Source organism: Humulus lupulus, chromosome 6, assembly GCF_963169125.1.
Source record: "Humulus lupulus chromosome 6, drHumLupu1.1, whole genome shotgun sequence".
NCBI classification, from domain to species: domain Eukaryota; kingdom Viridiplantae; phylum Streptophyta; class Magnoliopsida; order Rosales; family Cannabaceae; genus Humulus; species Humulus lupulus.
This window is the reverse complement of record NC_084798.1, coordinates 23057949-23077892: the sequence shown is the minus strand read 5'-3', so window position 1 is coordinate 23077892 and position 19944 is coordinate 23057949. Positions and strand designations below refer to the sequence as shown.

General features: G+C 32.7%; 6 protein-coding genes across 6 annotated transcripts; 2 read left to right on the top strand and 4 right to left on the bottom strand.

Moving 5' to 3' along the window:
* The first annotated feature begins 1017 nt into the window (after positions 1–1017).
* Positions 1018–2902, top strand: LOC133781906 (pentatricopeptide repeat-containing protein At1g80550, mitochondrial-like). Its single transcript, XM_062221017.1, has one exon. It carries the CDS (start codon positions 1213–1215, stop codon positions 2578–2580), a length of 1368 nt encoding a protein of 455 aa, XP_062077001.1. The 5' UTR covers positions 1018–1212; the 3' UTR covers positions 2581–2902.
* A 1164-nt stretch (positions 2903–4066) lies between these two features.
* LOC133784844 (auxin-responsive protein SAUR21-like) lies at positions 4067–4345 on the bottom strand. The gene has a single exon (XM_062224117.1). The coding sequence runs from the start codon at positions 4343–4345 to the stop codon at positions 4067–4069; it is 279 nt and encodes a 92-aa protein (XP_062080101.1).
* A 1630-nt stretch (positions 4346–5975) lies between these two features.
* Positions 5976–6603, bottom strand: LOC133783882 (auxin-induced protein 15A-like). Its single transcript, XM_062223486.1, has one exon. The coding sequence runs from the start codon at positions 6467–6469 to the stop codon at positions 6167–6169; it is 303 nt and encodes a 100-aa protein (XP_062079470.1). The 5' UTR covers positions 6470–6603; the 3' UTR covers positions 5976–6166.
* Positions 6604–9302: 2699 nt separating this feature from the next.
* Positions 9303–10057, bottom strand: LOC133781905 (indole-3-acetic acid-induced protein ARG7-like). The gene has a single exon (XM_062221016.1). The coding sequence runs from the start codon at positions 9794–9796 to the stop codon at positions 9494–9496; it is 303 nt and encodes a 100-aa protein (XP_062077000.1). The 5' UTR covers positions 9797–10057; the 3' UTR covers positions 9303–9493.
* Positions 10058–16231: 6174 nt separating this feature from the next.
* On the top strand, positions 16232–16799 carry LOC133781904 (uncharacterized). Its single transcript, XM_062221015.1, has one exon. The coding sequence runs from the start codon at positions 16244–16246 to the stop codon at positions 16565–16567; it is 324 nt and encodes a 107-aa protein (XP_062076999.1). The 5' UTR covers positions 16232–16243; the 3' UTR covers positions 16568–16799.
* A 2124-nt stretch (positions 16800–18923) lies between these two features.
* Positions 18924–19554, bottom strand: LOC133781902 (auxin-induced protein 15A-like). Its single transcript, XM_062221013.1, has one exon. It carries the CDS (start codon positions 19424–19426, stop codon positions 19124–19126), a length of 303 nt encoding a protein of 100 aa, XP_062076997.1. The 5' UTR covers positions 19427–19554; the 3' UTR covers positions 18924–19123.
* Positions 19555–19944: the final 390 nt, after the last annotated feature.

The following is a 19944-nucleotide window of genomic DNA, read 5'->3' as shown; positions in this document are numbered from 1 at the left end:
AAGTTTCGAAGACATTCAATCTCGTCATGGGAACAATTGTCGAAGGAGTTCATGAAACAGTTTTGAGTTGCAAAGAGCATTAAGCCCGAAGCTTCCTCCTTGGAAAACATCAAACAATATCCAGGAGAACAACTCAAGAAGTATCTCGCCAGATTCAACATCGAGGCAACCCTGGGTCCAGGATGTTGATGATAATAGCCATCTAATGACTATTCGAGCTGAAATCCTACCAGCAAGAGCCCATTCTGAGATGATAGACAACGAAAACTGGTGCGAACAATAGCAGAGTTCAACCTTCGAGCTCAGAGGTTCATCAATGTAGAAGAGGCTAGGTCAGCACTACAATTAGCACCTCCTGCCTCAACAACTACAACGACGAACATTAACTCTGTAGTAAGTTCAACAACACCATCCATAGCTCAACCTGCTATTGACAATTCTTCCAAACACAAGAAAAATGAAGGTAATGCTCCTGAGGCGGATGAGAGTAAGAAGAAAAATGGAGACACATATTTCTCCATTTACACTGTTTGTACCGAACTCACAGAAACTTGGGAGAATATATACGTAGCATATGAGAATCAGGTTCCATGCTTTCTATTATTGAGAGAGTTGATTATTTTAATAATTTACATAATTAATTATTTTATTATCTTGTATTTATAGAGAATATATGTGCTTCCAACCATGCTCTCTATTATAGAGAGAGTTCATTATTTTAATAATTTACATAATTAATTATTTTATTATTTTGTATTTTATAGAGAATATGTGTGCTGCCAATTTAATTTTGTGTTTATGTCCCCTCCTTACTAATTTTTATTATTAAAATAATATGTTATTAATTTAGCTATTTTTCACACTAGCATTATTTGACTAGTTCAAAAACAAATTATTATAATAGGATGATGAGATTATAGTAGAAGTAGGAAAAGGCTAAAAAAAATGTTAGCTAATTTTATCAAATGGCTGGTGTGGTTGGAATTGCTTATGAATTTTTAACTAAGTCAATGCTACAAGCAAGAATAAATTTTGGATGAAACTTTGAGACAATTACAATAAAAAGTCCAAGACTCTGAAACTGTGTTACCAAAGTTCATTATTTCTATTTATTCAGAATTAGCTTAGGCATTAGGCTCACTTGGTGCAGCCGCAGTTGGCAATGGCGAGAGAGTGATGATAGATAGGTAGTGTCACAAAACCAAAACAAAAATGGTGCCATCTTCATTCAACTCCAGGTGCCTTACAAACCTCCTCCTTCTCTATCGAACCCAGACCCAAGCCCTCTCACGAGCTCAATCCTTTTCCACTTCTAATCACTGCAAATCGATCAAACTTCTATCGGATGACCCTCCCATTTTCGACCCCACCACAGTCCGCGAAACCCTTTCTTCCTACTGCAATGACTGGCGCCGCGCCTTCGAGTTCTTCAAATGGGCCGAAACCCACCACACTTTTCAACACACCACAGAGACATACAATCGAATGCTCGATATTCTCGGTAAGTATTTCGAGTTCGATCTCTCTTGGGATTTAATTCAACGAATGTGCCAGGACCCAGTTTCTTATCCGGACCATACCACGTTCCGGATCATGTTCAAGCGCTATGTCTCCGCTCACCTCGTCAATGAGGCGGTTGGTACTTATAATCGTTTGGGAGAGTTTGGTTTAAAGGATGAAACTTCGTATTGTAATCTTATTGATGCTCTTTGTGAGTTTAAGCATGTTATTGATGCTCAAGACTTGTGCTTTTGGAAAAACAGTGAGTTAGGTTTGGAGAAGAATACTAAGATTTTCAATATCATTCTCCGGGGTTGGTTTAAGTTGGGGTGGTGGAGTAAGTGCAGGGACTTTTGGGAAGAGATGGATAAGAGAGGAGTTGAAAAAGATTTGCATTCTTATTCTATATATATGGATATACTATGCAAGAGTGGGAAGCCATGGAAAGCAGTGAAATTGTATAAGGAGATGAAGAAGAAAGGGATCAAATTGGATGTGGTGGCATATAATACAGTCATTCGTGCGGTTGGTCTTTCTGAAGGGGTTGATTTTTCGATCCGGGTCTTTAGGGAGATGAGAGAATGTGGTTGTGAACCCAATGTTGTTAGTCATAATACTATTATAAAGCTTTTGTGTGAAAATGGGAGATACAGGGAAGCATCCAAGGTGCTTGATAAAATGCTTAACAAGGGCTGTTCACCAGATGTTATTACATATCATTGTTTTTTTGCTTCTCTGCAGCAACCGAAAGAGATCCTTGGATTGTTCAATAGAATGATTGTCAGTGGTGTTCGGCCGAGGATGGACACTTTTGTGATGTTGATGAGGAAGTTTGGGAGATGGGGTTTCCTTAGACCGGTTTTCATTGTATGGGAGAAGATGGAAGAACTCGGGATGAGTCCCAATGAGTCAGCTTACAATGCTTTGATTGATGCTTTGATTGACAAGGGTATGTTAGACGTGGCTAGAAAGTATGATGAAGAGATGCTAGTGAAAGGTCTTTCCCCAAAGCCAAGGGCAGAGTTGGGGACAAAGCTTCTGGGTAATGGAGGACCAGATGATGAATTATTGCAAGCTTAAACGTTGTTTGAAATAAACTCTGCCCTTAGCTGTGTAATCAGGCTTGTGGTTTGCTTTCTCATGCTACGAAGTTCAATTCCTCAGGGTCATCTACTTGTTGTATGTATATCTAGAAGATTAGGCCACTCTGACTAGACTATCTGTTGAGGGAATATAGAAGCTAGTGGGCAGCAGTGCAAAGGAGTGGTGTATGGATTCACATATACCAGGAGAATATGCTAAAGTTAAACGCAGACCTCTAGTTCTGTTTGTCTTTTGATCATCTGTAAATGTTAATACGAGTTTATTATACAGTGCATACCATTGCTACTGCAAAAAATAACTTTGGTTGTTTGATTTCTCCTTGGCCTTGGACAAAGCTGACCTTTTAGAGCTGCTTTTTGTTTTCAATCAGGGATATCCTCACACTAGTGTGTAATGCTAAATATATCTTTATCCATATTGCTTGCTAGTGAAAGGCTTCGCAATCAGATCAAATTCAGGGAAGAACTGAATCCTTTGAAAAGCTGGAACAGATTTTGAGTCTCTTTGTATATCTGAAATAGAGTAGGGAAGCATGGTAGAAAGTTTGGATATTATATTGAATAGTAAAGGCCAAGCAGCTATGTAGATGACCTAAAGGAAAAGTGATGTGAAGAAAATGGGCATTGGAAACAAGTGAAAAGCAACTCTAGACCAAGCATAGTTTAGCGAGTATTATTTTTTAGGCTAAAGATATGCTTTAAGTTTTTCACTGGAACTTTTATACATCAGCCGCAGTCATATCATTACACATTTCTCCATCAGGAAAATATTTTTCAATCTTTAAGGTAAAGATAAATTATGTTGTACTTTTAGTCTCTACACTTTACAAAACTGTTCTGGCGAATTTGCCTAATATTTGTTGAGTCTTATGAGGCATTCAGATTTGATATGATATGAGATCATTAAATGCTTCTTCTGTGCAGGGAATTGTTAAGCTTCTCATTTGATGATCAAATCCATATTCACCTTCAACTTGAATAAGCGACTCTTGAAATAGAGGTTGGCTCAATAATGACACTTGAATTACATGCCCCTTCTTTTCGTTCTCTACTGGTACTGAAGCTGCTTTGCTTGAACTAGATAAAAGACTATTAGAAATTTACTAGTTGGTACTATTGGCAAACGATCAACAATACAAGTAGTTTTGTTTCAAAAAATGTATATGAGATTACTTTTATTGACAAGATATGGAAACAAGATTTTTTTTGCAATTTGCTTAATGTTAGGCTAATCATATAAAATATAATGGTGGATGAGAAAGAATTCTATTTCAAGATCAATCAAATAATGGTTGATAATATCTTAGAATTGTATTCAATTATCTTAGTCTTAGGAACAACTATTTTGTTGATTCCCAAGGAAAAATATATACATTGTTTTGGCATTGTTTTCCTTACAAAATTGTAACAATCGTTCTTGTTAGAGATGTCAATAATCATTGTCTATGCCAATCATTGGGCATTCAAGCGAGGCGAGAAATAAGATTGATGAAGGCATCTTCTGGGCAGGGAATTGTAAGAGCTCCCATTGGATGATTAAATCCAAATTCCTCTTCAGCTCGACCCAGCAACTCTTGGAATGATGACTTGCTCAAATATGATAAAGGGATCACAAATCTCTTCATTTTGGTCTCATCTCCAACATAAACTGCCAGATAGCCTTTTGGAACATCTTTTGAACTTGAAAAAGGTCTTTGAATAAGTTGCTTAGCATGAACCATGCTTGGAAATCGAAAACCCATCCTTGTGATTGTCTCTAAAGGAAGAAGAAAGTATGAATGGAGAAGATAGAATACAAAAGAGATCTCAATGGGTTTGCTAGGAAAGCTGAATACTTGAGAATGTGAAATTTGAGGTGCTAAGGAACCCAATCTTATGTGTATATATACACATTCCATAGCCTTGATGGGGTATATCCATTCAATGGAGATAAAAGGTGAAGACTAAAGCAGTTAAATAGATGGGGTCTAGTGAAAGGAATTGCCCTCGAGAAATCACATGCTATTGTCATCCTACTCGTCAATGCTTATATTTTATGTTCTCACAGTTGGGGGTCATAAACCTTCATGTCCAGCTTGTTGAAAAGAAAACAGAACAACACCAGGTCTAACAGTTCTGTTTCTAATTTGGCTTTACAGATTGTTATTTGCAGGATGCAAGTACAGATTGTTAGCTGCTGGATGTACTAGCTTCACTAGGATTGCAGAACATGCTGAGATACACCCTGCTCGTTATTTCCGTTATGATTGAATTCTCTGTCTAATACATAGATATTTCATCCAATTCTTAACACAAATTATGTAATAAAATTTCCACGACATATCCCCTACTGCAAGGGGCCACATATTTTCATACAACTTATACAGGCTTTGATTTCTAATCTTAATGATATGATCCTGCACTGACTGGTTTATGCATTTAAAGACTTGTCATACTCAACTATACTGTCATTTCCCAGTAACCTGATCACAAAGAACTTTTTCTGGAAGATATAAACTGTAATATATGATTCAACTTTTTCTTTAACAAAATATAAAAGAAAAGATGCCCACACAAGTATCACCTCTGTTTTTTAATGAACAAGAATCATATGTAGCCCAATTTTTTTTTAGTACATAAGAATCATTTGTTTATCAAGTTACAAAATAAAAGAGTGATGTAAAAGTTCGAAAAACAATGTAGGCTTGTCTTGCATCTGAATTTAATTCAGATCATAATGTGAACCATCCTAAGGGTCTGTGTTTTGTGATGAACTTAATCAGAAGTCTAAATTCACAGCAGCTAAGCTATGTCTATGTCGTTGTTTAAGAAATGTATTGTCATGACTTTTTGTTTATGCCTTATGAAATAAATTGTTATAACAACAAATTTAGAAGAGAAATTGTAATGTTTCTTGTACTTAAAAGTTTTCCATTGAAATAAGTGTAATAAAGTAAATCATATTTTGGTGACCGGACAAGTTTAGGACATGTATTTCTCCTTGCACCAACTAATTCAACAGATCAGTTAGCCTACTTACTGATTAATAGGTTAGGATCACTCCTAGTCCTTTAACTTCTGGCCACCTCTTTTAATGGCCCAGCCTAAACCACAAGTTTTCAATTGATAGAAATTTTCTTATATACTTTTCTCTGATGTGAAAGGTAGTGTCAAATGATAAAACGCAACAACTGACTTACCATGTGATTTTGTTCTGTAATACTACCACATCAACAGCTAAGCCTAACTTCTAGTTGAAGTTCTTTCTCTTTGGTAAATCTTGAATTTTTTTATAATTATAACAAGCAAATAATGATTACACAGTAACCATTAAATTAGTCTATGTACTGAAGTTTTGAGAGGATAAAAACTGTAATATATCAAACTCCAAAGTGAAGAGAACCAGAAATTTATATTGATACGACTATTCCAATAAACATCTCTCTATACATTTCTCAATCTGGGAGCTATTTTTCACTCCACAAGGAAAAAAGAATGAAAGTGAGGGAAAAAAAGGATCAACAATGTGTTGACAAATTTGCTCTACAAAATTGTTACATGAATCTCTGTAATTTTAATCAGTTTCATGAAATGTTAAGATTTGAGATAAGCTCAATAAATGCATATTCTGAGCAGGGAATTGTTAGGCCTCCCATTGGATGATCATATCCATATTCCTCTTCAGCTTGAAGAAGCAATTCTTGAAATGAAGATTGGCTCAACAACGACACAGGAACAACAAACCGCTTCTTTTTGTTCTCTCCAACATAAACTGCCAAATGGCCTTTAGGAACATCTTCTGCCATTGAAGCTGCTTTGTTTGAATTCGACAAAGTCCTTCGAAGAAACTTCTTAGCTGGAACTACTCTTGGCAAACTGAAACCCATGGTTATTGATGATGTATGTAGAGAAGTAACAAGGAAAATTGAGAATATAAAGGAAGAGAAGCTCTCAAAGAAAGTGGAAAACTAGAGAAACTTTGGTTTGTGATTAGTTGCTTTGATGGTTATCCTCCAATCCTATATGCTTATTTATATTCACATCAATGAGAAGAGTATCTTCTGTGGTATGAATGAATGGTTGATCTAAGCTTATGAGTGGGTCTACTAAGATATATGGAACAAGAGGGATCACATGGGATTGTCTTCCAAACTCTTCATTATCATTCTGATTAATTGAAGAGTCGCCTTAGCAGCCCATTACAAGGATCTTGATGTTGCTTTGGACCAAGCATGTTTCAACGTCATGTTAAGGGACAGAGGCATTTGAATGGGGTCTACTCAGTGGTATAAGCTCATTAGAGATCACATGGTATGTCTTAGCCTACAACTAAACAAGAACATAGTTCAAGAAGTTATACAGTTTGTTTTTACAGCTGCAAATCTAGTTTTAACATATCAGTCAATAAATAATTGAGTTTTTTTTCTTCAAAATACCACATACATTCTATTCTAGTTAACACTAGCACCCAAAATTGATGAAGTTATGGTAATCAAACAGCATGATTGCTAAACCTTGAGAATTGGTAAAAGAAAGAACTATGAGTATTGTACCATAGATTAGATTGAAAACAAACCCCTTGCTCATTTTATTGCTATACATTTGGATTTTGATTTGGTATATGGGATGCAAATGCAGGGACAATGGACAAAAGTATTCATGTAAGATGGAACTATAGATTTCTTTGATTGGATTTGGTAAATCATTACAATAACTTCAAAGTTCAAACTAATTTATGTAAACAGAGGTTACTCATGAGTGCATTGACCAATTCAAGGATGATTTCTTCAAGTTTTAGAGTTCATGATTGAATGTTTTTCACACTGATTTATAATTCTGAACAATACACAGAAAGACTTTTTGTTTAGTCCTTTTCATTTGCAAGCTGAACTGCTGTTCAAGTAATTGTGGAACAAAAAATAGGCAAAGGATAAAAGATTCTACAACAGAATATAAGATGAAAAAAAATCTACACATAAATCATTGAAGAAAGAGTGCAGCTGTGTTCATTTATATCATTCTTGGAGACTTTTTACTTTTGGTCCCAAGGAAAAAATATGTACATGGTTTTGGCATTATATGCCTTTACAAAATTGTAGTAATCAGTATTGTTAGCAATTGTCTACTAATTCTATCTACTCATCATTAGACATTTAAGCAAGAAACAAGTTGGATGAAGGCATCTTCATTGCAGGGAATTGTAAGAGCTCCCATTGGATGATCAAATCCAAACTCTTGTTCAGCTTGACATAGCAAGTCTTGGAATGATGGCTGGTTCAAGAATGACACAGGGATCACAAATCTCTTCATTCTCTTCTCGCCAACATACACTGCCAAGTACCCTTTTGGAACATCTTTTGTACTTGAAAAAGGCCTCTGAATGAGTTGCTTGGCAAAACGAAAACCCATTATTGTAAAATTCTGTAAAGACAGAAAAAGTAGGCAAGCAAAGAGATCTCAGAGGATGGCTAAGGAAAGGTTTGATACTTTAGAATGTGAAGACTTGTGGTGCTAAGGAACCTGTTTTCATGAGTATATATAATAAAAAATCTTGTAGGACAAATAAGTCTCAAGATGCAATGAGGTCTGGTTAGAGGCATTAGCCATTGGGCAATCACATGGTATTGTCTTCCTACTCATTATACTTTCATATTTCTCTAAAGTTCTGTTGCTCTTCATTCTCAGCCCCACCAAACAACTCAGATCACAAATTTTGTATAAAGATGTCTGAGGCATGTCCCAGTTTCAAGGGTCACACACATATTTATAATTGAAATCTAAGCAGCCTTAGTTTTACAATCTTTATCTGCTCATCTTCTGGACACTGCCCCATTGTGGGACATAACAGTATCAGCTGTACAACTTGTACTGACATTGCATACTTTTAGTGGCACAGAACATTTTAGCTTGTTCCTTTTATTTCATGCAATGAGAAAACACTGAAAATTATATTTGGCTCTAAAGGGCTTTTTATCCAAAAGAAAACAAGAAGAATCAAATCATATTAAAGTAAATACCTTTTATCCATTTGCTAAAGAACAATAAAACTTTCAAAAGAAATGACTCTAATCCTTTGCATATATATGTCACAAAGTATAGTCCAAACACAACTCTTACATAAAATGATTGATGAGGATTGGAAATGCTTAGTGTCATGAGAAATTACATGGAATTTTTCTATCTACTCTATTAATCACAAAATTGTTTCTTCTTAAATCAAATTTTTAGGTAATTTCTAAGTGATTGATCCTTGTTCTGACTAATTTGAAAAATCAGTTGGTCCATAAATCACATGGATTTATGAATTACAGCCACTCATAGTTATTACAATAACGTTTGGCCACCTCTTTCATGGCCTTCTCATAACCACAACTTATCAATGGCTACAAACATCAGCTTACGTACCATGTGATTGTGACGTTGTTCTGTAATACTAACACAACAACAGCTCAGCTTTAGTTAAATTTCCTCTGGTAAATGTAGCAACTTTACAATTATAACAACTAAATATTATTCATTAAAAATATGAATTAGATTAGATAGATTAGTAATTAGTGTGTATAAATAGAATATTTTGGAATTAGATCGAACTTTGAAAGTGGCTAAATTGTTGAATAATGAAAGAAATTATAGCCAAATTACTGCATCATTTAAAGAGCCTGAAGACTAAAACATGTGTTGACTTGAATAAAAATGAATTAGATGCAAATTAATAACAAATTCTTGAAAGAAAGAAATAAAAATATTATATAGCAATATGGATACTAACATCCTCTATACATTTCTCATTCTGGGAGCCATATTTCACTCCGCAAGGAAAAAGAAAATAAAATGTAAGGTGGAAAAAAATATGTTCTATATTGTTCACTTTACAAAAATGTTGCAATGAATCTGCCTAATTTTGTTGAGTCTCATGAAGCATTCAGATTCGAGATGATATTAATAAATGCATCTTCTGTGCAGGGAATCGTTAGGCCTCCCATTGGATGATCATAACCATATTCTTCTTCAGCTTGGATAAGCAACTCTTGAAATAAAGGTTGGCTTAAGAATGACACAGGAACAACAAACCGCTTCTTTTCGTTCTCTCCAACATAAACTGCTAAATGGCCTTTAGGGACATCTACTGCCATTGAAGCTGCTTTGTTTGAATTGGACAAAGATCGTCGAAGAAATCTCTTAGCTGGAACTACTTTTGGCACACGGAAACCCATGGTTATCTATGTATGTTTAGAAGGATAAAAGAGAGTTGAGAATGAAAGATGTATGTAGAGAAGATTTCAAAGGAAGTGGAAAGCTTTGGTTGTGTGATTAGTTGGGTTGATGGTTAGCTTCCAATGTTATGCTTATTTATATTTGAAACAAGTAGTAGAAGGATATCTTGTGTTGGTTTGAATGAGTGGTGGATGGAGTAAGGCTTGTGAAGTGGGGTGGTGATATCATCACATCACATGGTATTGTCTTACAACTCTTCTTTATCATTTAATTTAGGAGACACCAAGTCCATTGCAAGCTCTTAATGTTCCTTTGGACCTAAACATGTTTATTGCTAAGAACTATATTTTTTTTGAATGACTGTATAACATCCACTTTAAGCACATAGGCATTTTGATGTATAATTTTAGTATATATAATCACATGTAATGTCTTATCCTTCAACTAAACATGAAGGTGACGTAAAATATAGCTGTGTTTGTACAGCTGCAAACCAAATTTAATTAGCAAGATTACTCTTCAATCAGATAATTAATGCATATATATATATATATATATAAAATGCAGTGAACAGTTGGTTTATTTCATCAAAATATCACATTGTTCATGCTTATTTGTGAAGCTTGAGGAATCTTACTTTTGATTCTCTGCAATCATATTTTTTGATTAAGGATTTAAGTGCTACTATTTTTAAATATTAAGCAATTTTATTGCCAAAACTCCTAAAAAAAATATAATGCTTTCTATAAGAGTGCACAATGGGTGGACTAGGCATTTGTGGGCGGTTTTGGTTTTTTTTTTTTTTTTTAATTTGGCAATTTTATGAGCAGGTTAGGTTAATTAAATACTAACAACTAACTACTTTTATATTCAATAAAGTCAATATCATTTTACTCATATCATACATAAAATAATTCCTACATATATAATAACATTCATAATATGTCTCATATTTTAAACTTTGAACTTGAAGTGAAAACTTTTTTTGGTTGTTGGAAACTTGAAGTGAAAACTTAATAAAGTCCATAATGATTAAGTCTAAGAAGTCTAGAAGTACTTTACAAAATATAAACCATAAAAATTCTCATCCAAAAATTATATAAGATAGTCCCATAATAATGTCCATAAAAAATCACTTAACATATCCACTAGTCTCTGTCATTAAGAATAATAAAAGTCAACTGTCTACAACTACATGAGTTATTTTACTATAAATAAATCATAGTAAAATTTCTGTAGACTTTTTTGTGTTTATAAGAACTGAAGTGATAACAAAGAACTCCCTACTTTTTGAAGTCAACTATTTGAATTTAAACATTAAATTTAAGGCTTATTAGGATTTTTTCCCTCAACTATTACTAATCCAAATTATGTCCCTCGAATTTTTTAATTTGTTAAAAATTTCCCATGAATTATTCACGTTATTGAATGTGGGACTTCCATCTAATTTCGCTAACAGAATGGTGATGTGGCAGTTTGGTGGTCAATGTGGTATTGTCATGTCAACGCATCATTTATAATATAAATAATAAATATGATTTTTGCCCCCCAAACAATTGCTATTATCAAATTGTACCCCCTGAATTTTAAAAATTTAAAATTAAAAAATCTTTTGAATATTAAAAAAAAGAAAAAAAAACCATTAAAATTATAAAAAAAAACAATTGATCATGATAAAAAAATTGGCTTGGGTGTTAGACATGCGTCAGAATGAGCTCAAAGTTGGTTGGGTAGCGACATCGTCAACAGACTGGGCTCATGTGGGTCCCTTGCGATATTCAGCTTTGGTGTCACCTATGTCGCCGTAAGTTTTTATTTTGTATGATTTAATTTAATGTAAATGAATTTTTAGTTTAATTATTTTTATATTTTCTTTTTAATATTCAAAATATTGTTTAAATTTTAAATTTTGGAATTCGAGGGGCATAATTTGGTAACGGTAAAAGTTTGGAAGTAAAATTCTATCTATTTTTTATATTATACATGTAGCAATCTACATCAGTACTCCAGTGTCGCCATATCACAAAAATTGGACGGAAGTCCCACATTTCAGTAACATGAATAGTTTAGGGAGAATTTTTAACTTGCTAAAAAATTCAGGAGGCACGATTTGGTAGTAGTAATAGTTTGGGGAAAAAAAATCCTAATAAGCCTAAATTTCAATAGAGTAATTATATTTGCACCTAAAATATGCACCCAAACATTACACATAGTACGTGTCACTGCTTTTTAAAACAGTGGGTCCCAAATTTAATAAATGTGATTGGCTAGGTTAAACTGCCACATCACTATGTATAATGTTTGTGTGTATATTTTGGGTGCACATATCATTACTCATTTAAATATACTAATTCCTCAAAATATGAAACTGCTCAACCGATTTTATTTTTGAATGTTATTGGACACCTGGGAAGCTTGGTCAAGAGAAGACAAAGCTAGAGACTCTAGGAATATCCAAATTTGTAACCAGTAACCCTGATAGGAATATCTAAATTTGGAAAGAAAAATAGATATAAAAAATATAAATGGGTAACCAGTTATCCTAATGTAGACATTCAAATTTGAAAAAAAAAACTTCTGATATGAAAATGTGAATGGGTACCTAGTTACCCTGATGGAAACATCCAAAGTTGAAAAAAAATCATATATGAAAATGTGATCGTTATTAGTTACTTAACCCAAACAAGAAAAAATAGTCATGATCTTTAAAAAAAAATTTAGAACAAAAAACTTGATTTGATTTTTTTTATGTATAGTAAAAAAAAATACAATAATAAAAAATGACAATAAATAATAAAATATTTTGAGTTGAATGGGAGACGACTTAATTTATTTTTACATAACTGTCAAATATCAATCAAGTAGTTGGTTACCTTAACCATGATTTGAAAAAAGAAACGTGCAATCTTAAAAAAAGAAAATAATGTTTATAATAAATAAAAAAATAAACATAATTCATATTACAAAAAAAATTGTAAAATAACCAAAGAAAAATTTAATATAAAATTAGTAATATAAAAATAATATAAAAAAAAAAAACAAATAAGCTACAAAAATAATAATCAAATTATAAACATACCCTTCCAAATTATTAAAACTTGAATAAGAGTTAAACTATAAACATAAACCAACTTTTATACAAAAATATAGGAAAATAAACTCATAAAAGTGAAAATTCTTTAAAAAAAAACATAGATTAAATTATTTAAAAAAAAACTCATATTTTTGTATACTCTATTAAAAATCACATATAAAATATAATTTCCTCTATTTTAAAAAACACAATTCATTATAATAAAATATAATTAGTTCCGGCCCTGAGCACAGGCAGGACAGGCATGTGCCTAGCCCCCCCCCCCCCCCCCCCCCCCACATAATGAATGAGACAACCAATTTTTTAAATGTGTAAAGGCCTCCAAAAATAAAATAAAAAACTATATTTTTTTAAAAGGACAATTCTTTAGTCCCTCACTTGTATTTGAAGGACTTAGTCCTTCATTTATTTTTCAGCCATTGGATCCATAGTGAACGGTGGGATTGTGGTGTTTGGTTTAGGATGTGTTAAAATATACATATATCCTTTCACATCCTTTAGCAACCGACTACCGTTTTGCGTATAATTTTTTTTTTTTTGGTTTTATTTCTGTAAAAAAAAAACTCTAAAAAACAATGTCTTGAAATCTTGCTAAAAAAAATAATCAAAGGAATAGCGAGAGTGTGTGATCCCCAGTATTTTAACTAAATTTTTGTTGATTATAGATATTCAATGACTTTGGTTTCGGTCCTCTTAGCCTTGGTAAAGTACCTGAGAACTTGGAGAGGTTTAAAGAATCTGATTATTTTCATGGGCTATGTTTGTTGTTGTAAGACTTTCAGGTTCAACACTCCACCAATTTGTTAAATTTACTCAACCAAACTTATGTGTCATTTTTATGAAAGAAAATCTATAGGAAATTTAAGCTTAATAAAAGTAACACCATCTTACTGCTATTATGTTGATATTTTCATGAGGTTGGTTTTAAGTTTTGGGTATTGCTTTATGCTAATATTATTTTGTTGCATATCATCTTCATGTGATAATATATGAATTGTTTATATTGATTGACAAATAGTTTTATGTATATATATATATATATATGTATGAACACACACATAATTATGTTCTCTTTCTATTATTATTTTTCTTTTTTCAGGTTCTTGGTGTTAATTTAATTTAAAGATTTGATACAATAAAGATGAAACATAATAGGAATCACATGAATGTTGAGAATAGAGGTGACGAAGCAATAGTGCCAGAAAAGGTTAAACCTCTCTCTTTAAAATATTAGCTAAATGAAATGTTCATTTATTTAATATTCCTATTATTTATGTGCTTTGTAATCTTTATAAGTGATATTGTAGGCTTAAGGTGCTTCAATCACTCTTTTAGGCCTTCTTTTATTTATTTATTTATTTATTTCTTTTGTATTGTAAGTATAGATCATGGGGAGTTTTGTTGTAACTAATTTCAGGTCATTTATTTCAATGTTTCTAGCTTTATGTGGTTGTGACTTCGATAGAGCATGTGCAAGTAATCATATTTTGTTGTTAGGAAATAAACAAAAATCCAAGAGATTTGATTGTATATATCTTAGATTTATTATAAAAATTTGCAGATTGACTTCGGTTCGCTGCTTTAATAGAAAATATATATATATATATATTAGTGAAACTCATAGTGCATTATTTGTTTGTTTTATGACATATCAGTTATCTGCAGTTTTGCCTCTTAGTTGATTAATCAATTTCAAATAGAAAAAGGATAAGTTCTTTTTATATTGTTATTTGTGTACAACAATATAGACGGTAGGATTAAGATTTGATCACGAGGGCATCCCAAGAGATCAAATGTTGATGAGGTTTGTACTTCTCTAACTCATAATCTCATCTTTTTTATTGTGTCTATACAATGTATAAATGTGTTTCCCCTGTAATAATTGGCAGTTTCATAAATATATAATCACATACTCTTTGTCATGTTAAGTTTCATTTTTTATTGATCATTTTTTTCCTTTCATTTTTATCATTACTCTCATCGAGTTTTATATTGTTTAACTAACTTGACTTGAAATTATGTACATTGTGAAATTGTCTTTTGGCTTTTCCCAGAGTGTACATTAATGAACAGTTTTGATGTACAAATTATACAAATTAGATGCAGTCTGCATTCCTCTACATCAACTTATTGGACTAAAATTCTCATCATAATATCATGTAAGGTTAAAATCTCTTAACTTACTATTTGCTCCCAAACTTTCTCAAATTGGACTTAATTACAGTTCAACTATCACAACAGAAAGCAGTAATAATTGCAATTTGAGTATTTGACAGTTTTAGTGGTTGAAAACGATCTTTAGACTCAAGTTGGTCAATAGATTATATTAATAACTTTATAGAGAGAATATGTAACTTAGATGTCATCTTGTATTCAGCATTGACAAAGGTTGTACTGTGTTCTTGTATTATGTTGATGAGAGTTTGAAAAATAAAAACAAAATTCTTATTCAGATTATATAACTTTGTATTGATCTCGATTTGTGCTTACTAAAGAGTGTTGGTCTCATCCACTCGATTTAGGTTATACTTGTTTGAACCAAGTAAATTTTTTATGTTGTTAACATGAGTACCATTTATCTGATTCTCATTTGGTCGAAAATGTATTACTAGTGCAATGTTGTCAACATGAGTAATGTAGCCAATAAAGCTCTCTATAGTGATCATGAGACAACTAAGGCTCATGAGGTGTGCTCATTTGATTCTAGTCATTGTTGGTTTTTTTTTTATTATTATTATAATAATAAAACTATATTTACTTTCAGCTATAACATTATTACTCACCACCCAATTAAATATTACTTACTAGCATAAAAATGTTACTTATACGCAAAAAAAAAAAAAACAAATAAAAATTACTTCAAATTTTTTACTTTCCGATGCAACGTTATTACTGGTCGTTTCATTAAAAATTACTTAGCTGTATCAAAAAATTACTTACCCAATATTGTAAATAAGTTCAAACACAATACATATTTTACTTTATTGTCCTCAACTGTACACTTTTTGGACTACTAATTACTTTATTGCCCATGCTTTTCATAATCATACAAGTACAACTTCTTAGATTCGGTTTACATAACTAATTAATCAAGTATAAAGTTTATAAAAGAAAAACATCAAGATTCAAAATTGTTCAAAATTTAGGTCCCACTTATTTGGACCAAGTATGTGAGGGAATAAAGAATTTGCATAACAAATTTTTGTATATGCCCTACCCTCAAGCCCGGTCCTGAATATAATATCAAAGGCACATCTAGATATCTATGCGAGCAAGTATCTTCTACTCGGTCTCCTTTTCTTCTTCCTGCTAGAGATCCGAATCGAATACGACGGCGTGAGGATTGAAAGGTATGAAGAACAAGAAAGCAGGGTACGGGTGGGCAGTGTCAGCGGGGCTCAACGCCGCTCTAGCTGCCATATCCGCCAAGCTTTTTAGCTCTCATCAGATAATCAGGTGTGGTTTGGTAGTACTGTTCAACCTCACAATGTGGGGATGTTATGTCAACAGCCTTAGACCTCTCTCTTCTCTTCAAGCTACGCTCACCAACTTTCTCACTTCTGGCCTAGCTGGGTATTTTTTGTTTGAAGAACCATTACCATTTCAGTGGTTTTCAGGTGCCACGCTCATCCTTAGTAAATCAAGTATTCACAAGAACAAGGCTAGGACAGAGTAATTAACGCTTTCTTTCTCTACTAATAAATAAATCTCTTATTTCTTTTTTTCTATGGTTCGCGTTGATTTGACTTTAGTTTTTGGCTTTTAGTCAAGCTGAGCTGCTGTGCATATGTAATTGCAGCAAAAGAAACTAGACAAAGGATAAAGATTCCATATCAGAATATGAGAGGAAAGAAAAGTTGTACGCATAATTCATTGTAGAAGAAATGCAGTTATATTCATTTGTATCATTCTTGGTGACTTTTTACTTTTGGTCTCCAAGGAAAAAAAATATGTACATGGTATATACCTTAACAAAATTGTAGTATATATGATCACTATTGTTAGCAATTGTTCTAGTATTTCTATATGCTCATCATTATACATTTAAGCGAGAAACAAGTTGGTTGAAGGCATCTTCATTGCAGGGAATTGTGAGCGCTCCCATCAAATCCGAATTCTTGTTCAGCTTGACTTAGCAAGTCTTGGAATGATGGCTGGTTCAAGAATGATAGAGGGATCGCAAATCTCTTCATTCTCTTCTCCCCAACGTAAACTGCCAAGTACCCTTTTGGAACATCTTTTGTACTTGAAAAGGGTTTTTCAATGACTTGCTGGTAGGGTTGATCATTGAGTTTGAAAATTTTTCTTATATATTAATTGGCAATAAATTAATAATTGAATCAACATTAAAAGTATTAAACAAAGTAACAAACATATATAATTAAAATGAAAAAAAAAAAAAAAAATTAATATAGTCCAAAGTCCAATTACAAATATAAATTTAATTAAGTATATATATAAATTTAATATATTTATTTAAATATATTAAAAATAATAAATTTATAATAAGTTCTTAATTGGGCAGATCGGGTTATATTGAGCGGGTTGATAATTATTTTCAACCCGCCCAATCTAACAATTGGGCAGTTTAAATTTTTGTTGGTTTATTCGGGTTATGTTTTTTGGCGATTTTTTCGAATTGATTTGGGCAGATTATTCGGGTTGGACGGGTTGTAAAAATTTCTACACAGACCTAGTTGCTTGGCATGAAACAAGCTACCAAAGCGAAATACCATTTTGTAAAATTCTATAAAGAAAGAAAAAGTGGGCAAATAAAGAGATCACACAGAAGAAAGAAAGGTTTGTTACTTTAGAATGGGAGGAGTTGTGGTGGTAAAGAACCTATTTTCACGAGTATATATAATCAATAATTTTGTATGCAATGGGGTCTGGTGAGAGGCATAAGCCATTGGGCAATCACATGAAACTGTCTTCCTACTCATTTTACTTTCATATTATTTCTCTTAAGTTTTCTTGCTCTTCATTCCCAACCCCACCACACCAACTCAGATCACAAAAAATTTATAAAGTTGTCTAAGGCATGTTCCAATTTCTAGGGTCAGTCACATATTTATAGTTGAAATCAAAGCAGCCTTAATTTTCCATCCAATCTTTATCTGCTCATCCACAGATTGCATATGTTTTAGTGGCACAACATTTTAGCCTATTACTTTATTTCATGTAATGAGAAAATATACTGAAAATTATATATGGCTGTAAAGTACTTTTTATCCAGAAAAACGAGAAGATTCTAATCATATTAAAGTGAATACTTTTTTATCCATTTGTTATAGAATAATAAAACTTCCAAGAGAAATGAAGGCTTGTCTTGCCCCTGAATCTGATCCTATGCATAAAAATGTCACAAAGTTTTGTCCACACATAACTCTCACATAAAATGATTAATGAGGATTGGAAATTAATGCATAGTCTCATGGGAAATCACATGGATTTTTTTCTTCTACTCTATGAATCACCAAATTGTTTTCTTCAAAGTAAACATCAGAACACACCACTTTTAGATAACTTCCAAGTGACTAGTCCATATATCAACTAATTTGAAAAATCAGTTGGTCCGTGAATCACATATTTCTTTTTTATTTAGTAATCTCTGGCCAACTCCTTCATGGCCCTACTCAAAACCACAAGTTTTTAGTGGTTACAAATTTCTGGTCCACTTCTCCAACTGAAGGGTTATATGTTGATTAGAAGCACACAACTGACCTACCATGTGATGTTGTTTTCTAATACTTGCACAGCAACAGCTAAGCTTTAGTTAAAGTTACTCTGTTTGGTACATCTAGAAACTTGATAATTATAACAACATTATTTTATTTATTGACCTTATGAATTGGATTGGTAATTTATGTGTATATAGAGTATCTGTTGAATTAAATTGAACATTGAAAGTGATTGAATTGTCAACTAGTGAAAGAAATTATAGCCAAATTACTGCATCATTTTAAGAGTCTGAAGATTAAAACATGTTGAACTGAATAAAAATAAATTGGATGGAAATTAATAACAAAATCTTGAAAGAAACAGAAAAATCTCTTTTATAGTAGTATTGATACAACATGTTTGATAACATCCTCTATACATTTCTCATTCTGGGAGCCATATTTCACTCCTCAAGAAAAAGAAAACAAAATGTAAGGTAGAAAAAAAATATGCTCTACATTGTTCACTCTACAAAAATGTTCCAATGGGATCTGCATAATTTTAATCAGTTTCATGAAATGTTCAGATTTGAGATGAGCTCAATAAATGCATCTTCTGTGCAGGGAATCGTTAGGCCTCCCATTGGATGATCATATCCATATTCCTCCTCAGCTTGAGTAAGCAAGTCTTGAAATGAAGGTTGATTCAAGAATGACACAGGAACAACAAACCTCTTCTTTTCGCTCTCTCCAACATAAACTGCTAAATGGCCCTTAGGGACATCTACTGCCATTGAAGCTGCTTTGCTTGAGTTAGACAAAGATCGTCGAAGCAATTTCTTAGCTGGAACTACTCTTGGCAAACTGAAACCCATAGTGATTGATGTACGTAGAGAAGGATCGAGAAAAGTTGAGAATGAAGATGGAGAGAAGATCTCAAAGGGAGTGGAAAGCTTTGGTTGTGTGATTTGGGTTGATGGTTAGCTTCCAATATTTTGCTTATTTATATTTGAAACAAGTAGAAGACGGATATCTGCTGTTGGTTCGAATGAGTGGTGGATAGAGTAAGGCTTCTTAGTGGGGCAGTGATGATATCAATCACATGGTAGTGTCTTACAACTCTTTGGTTTATCATTTAATGAAAGGAGACACCATGTCCATTGCAAGGTGTTGATGTTGCTTTGGTCCTAAATACGTTTATTGCTAACAACTATACATCCAATTTAAACATGAAGATAATGCAAACTTGTCTTAGTATAAATATAATCACACGGTATGTCTTAGCCTGCAAGTAAACATGAAAGTAAGGCAAACATAGGTGTGTTTGCACGGCTGCGAACCCAATTTTTATAAGCATGTTTGAATTAGTCTTTAATCACTATTTACTTAATAA

What these genes read in the sequence shown, in the direction of transcription:
- LOC133781906 (XM_062221017.1), top strand. Translation starts at nt 1,213, where the DNA reads ATGGTGCCATCTTCATTCAACTCCAGGTGCCTTACAAACCTCCTCCTT.
- LOC133784844 (XM_062224117.1), bottom strand. Translation starts at nt 4,345, where the DNA reads ATGGGTTTTCGATTTCCAAGCATGGTTCATGCTAAGCAACTTATTCAA.
- LOC133783882 (XM_062223486.1), bottom strand. Translation starts at nt 6,469, where the DNA reads ATGGGTTTCAGTTTGCCAAGAGTAGTTCCAGCTAAGAAGTTTCTTCGA.
- LOC133781905 (XM_062221016.1), bottom strand. Translation starts at nt 9,796, where the DNA reads ATGGGTTTCCGTGTGCCAAAAGTAGTTCCAGCTAAGAGATTTCTTCGA.
- LOC133781904 (XM_062221015.1), top strand. Translation starts at nt 16,244, where the DNA reads ATGAAGAACAAGAAAGCAGGGTACGGGTGGGCAGTGTCAGCGGGGCTC.
- LOC133781902 (XM_062221013.1), bottom strand. Translation starts at nt 19,426, where the DNA reads ATGGGTTTCAGTTTGCCAAGAGTAGTTCCAGCTAAGAAATTGCTTCGA.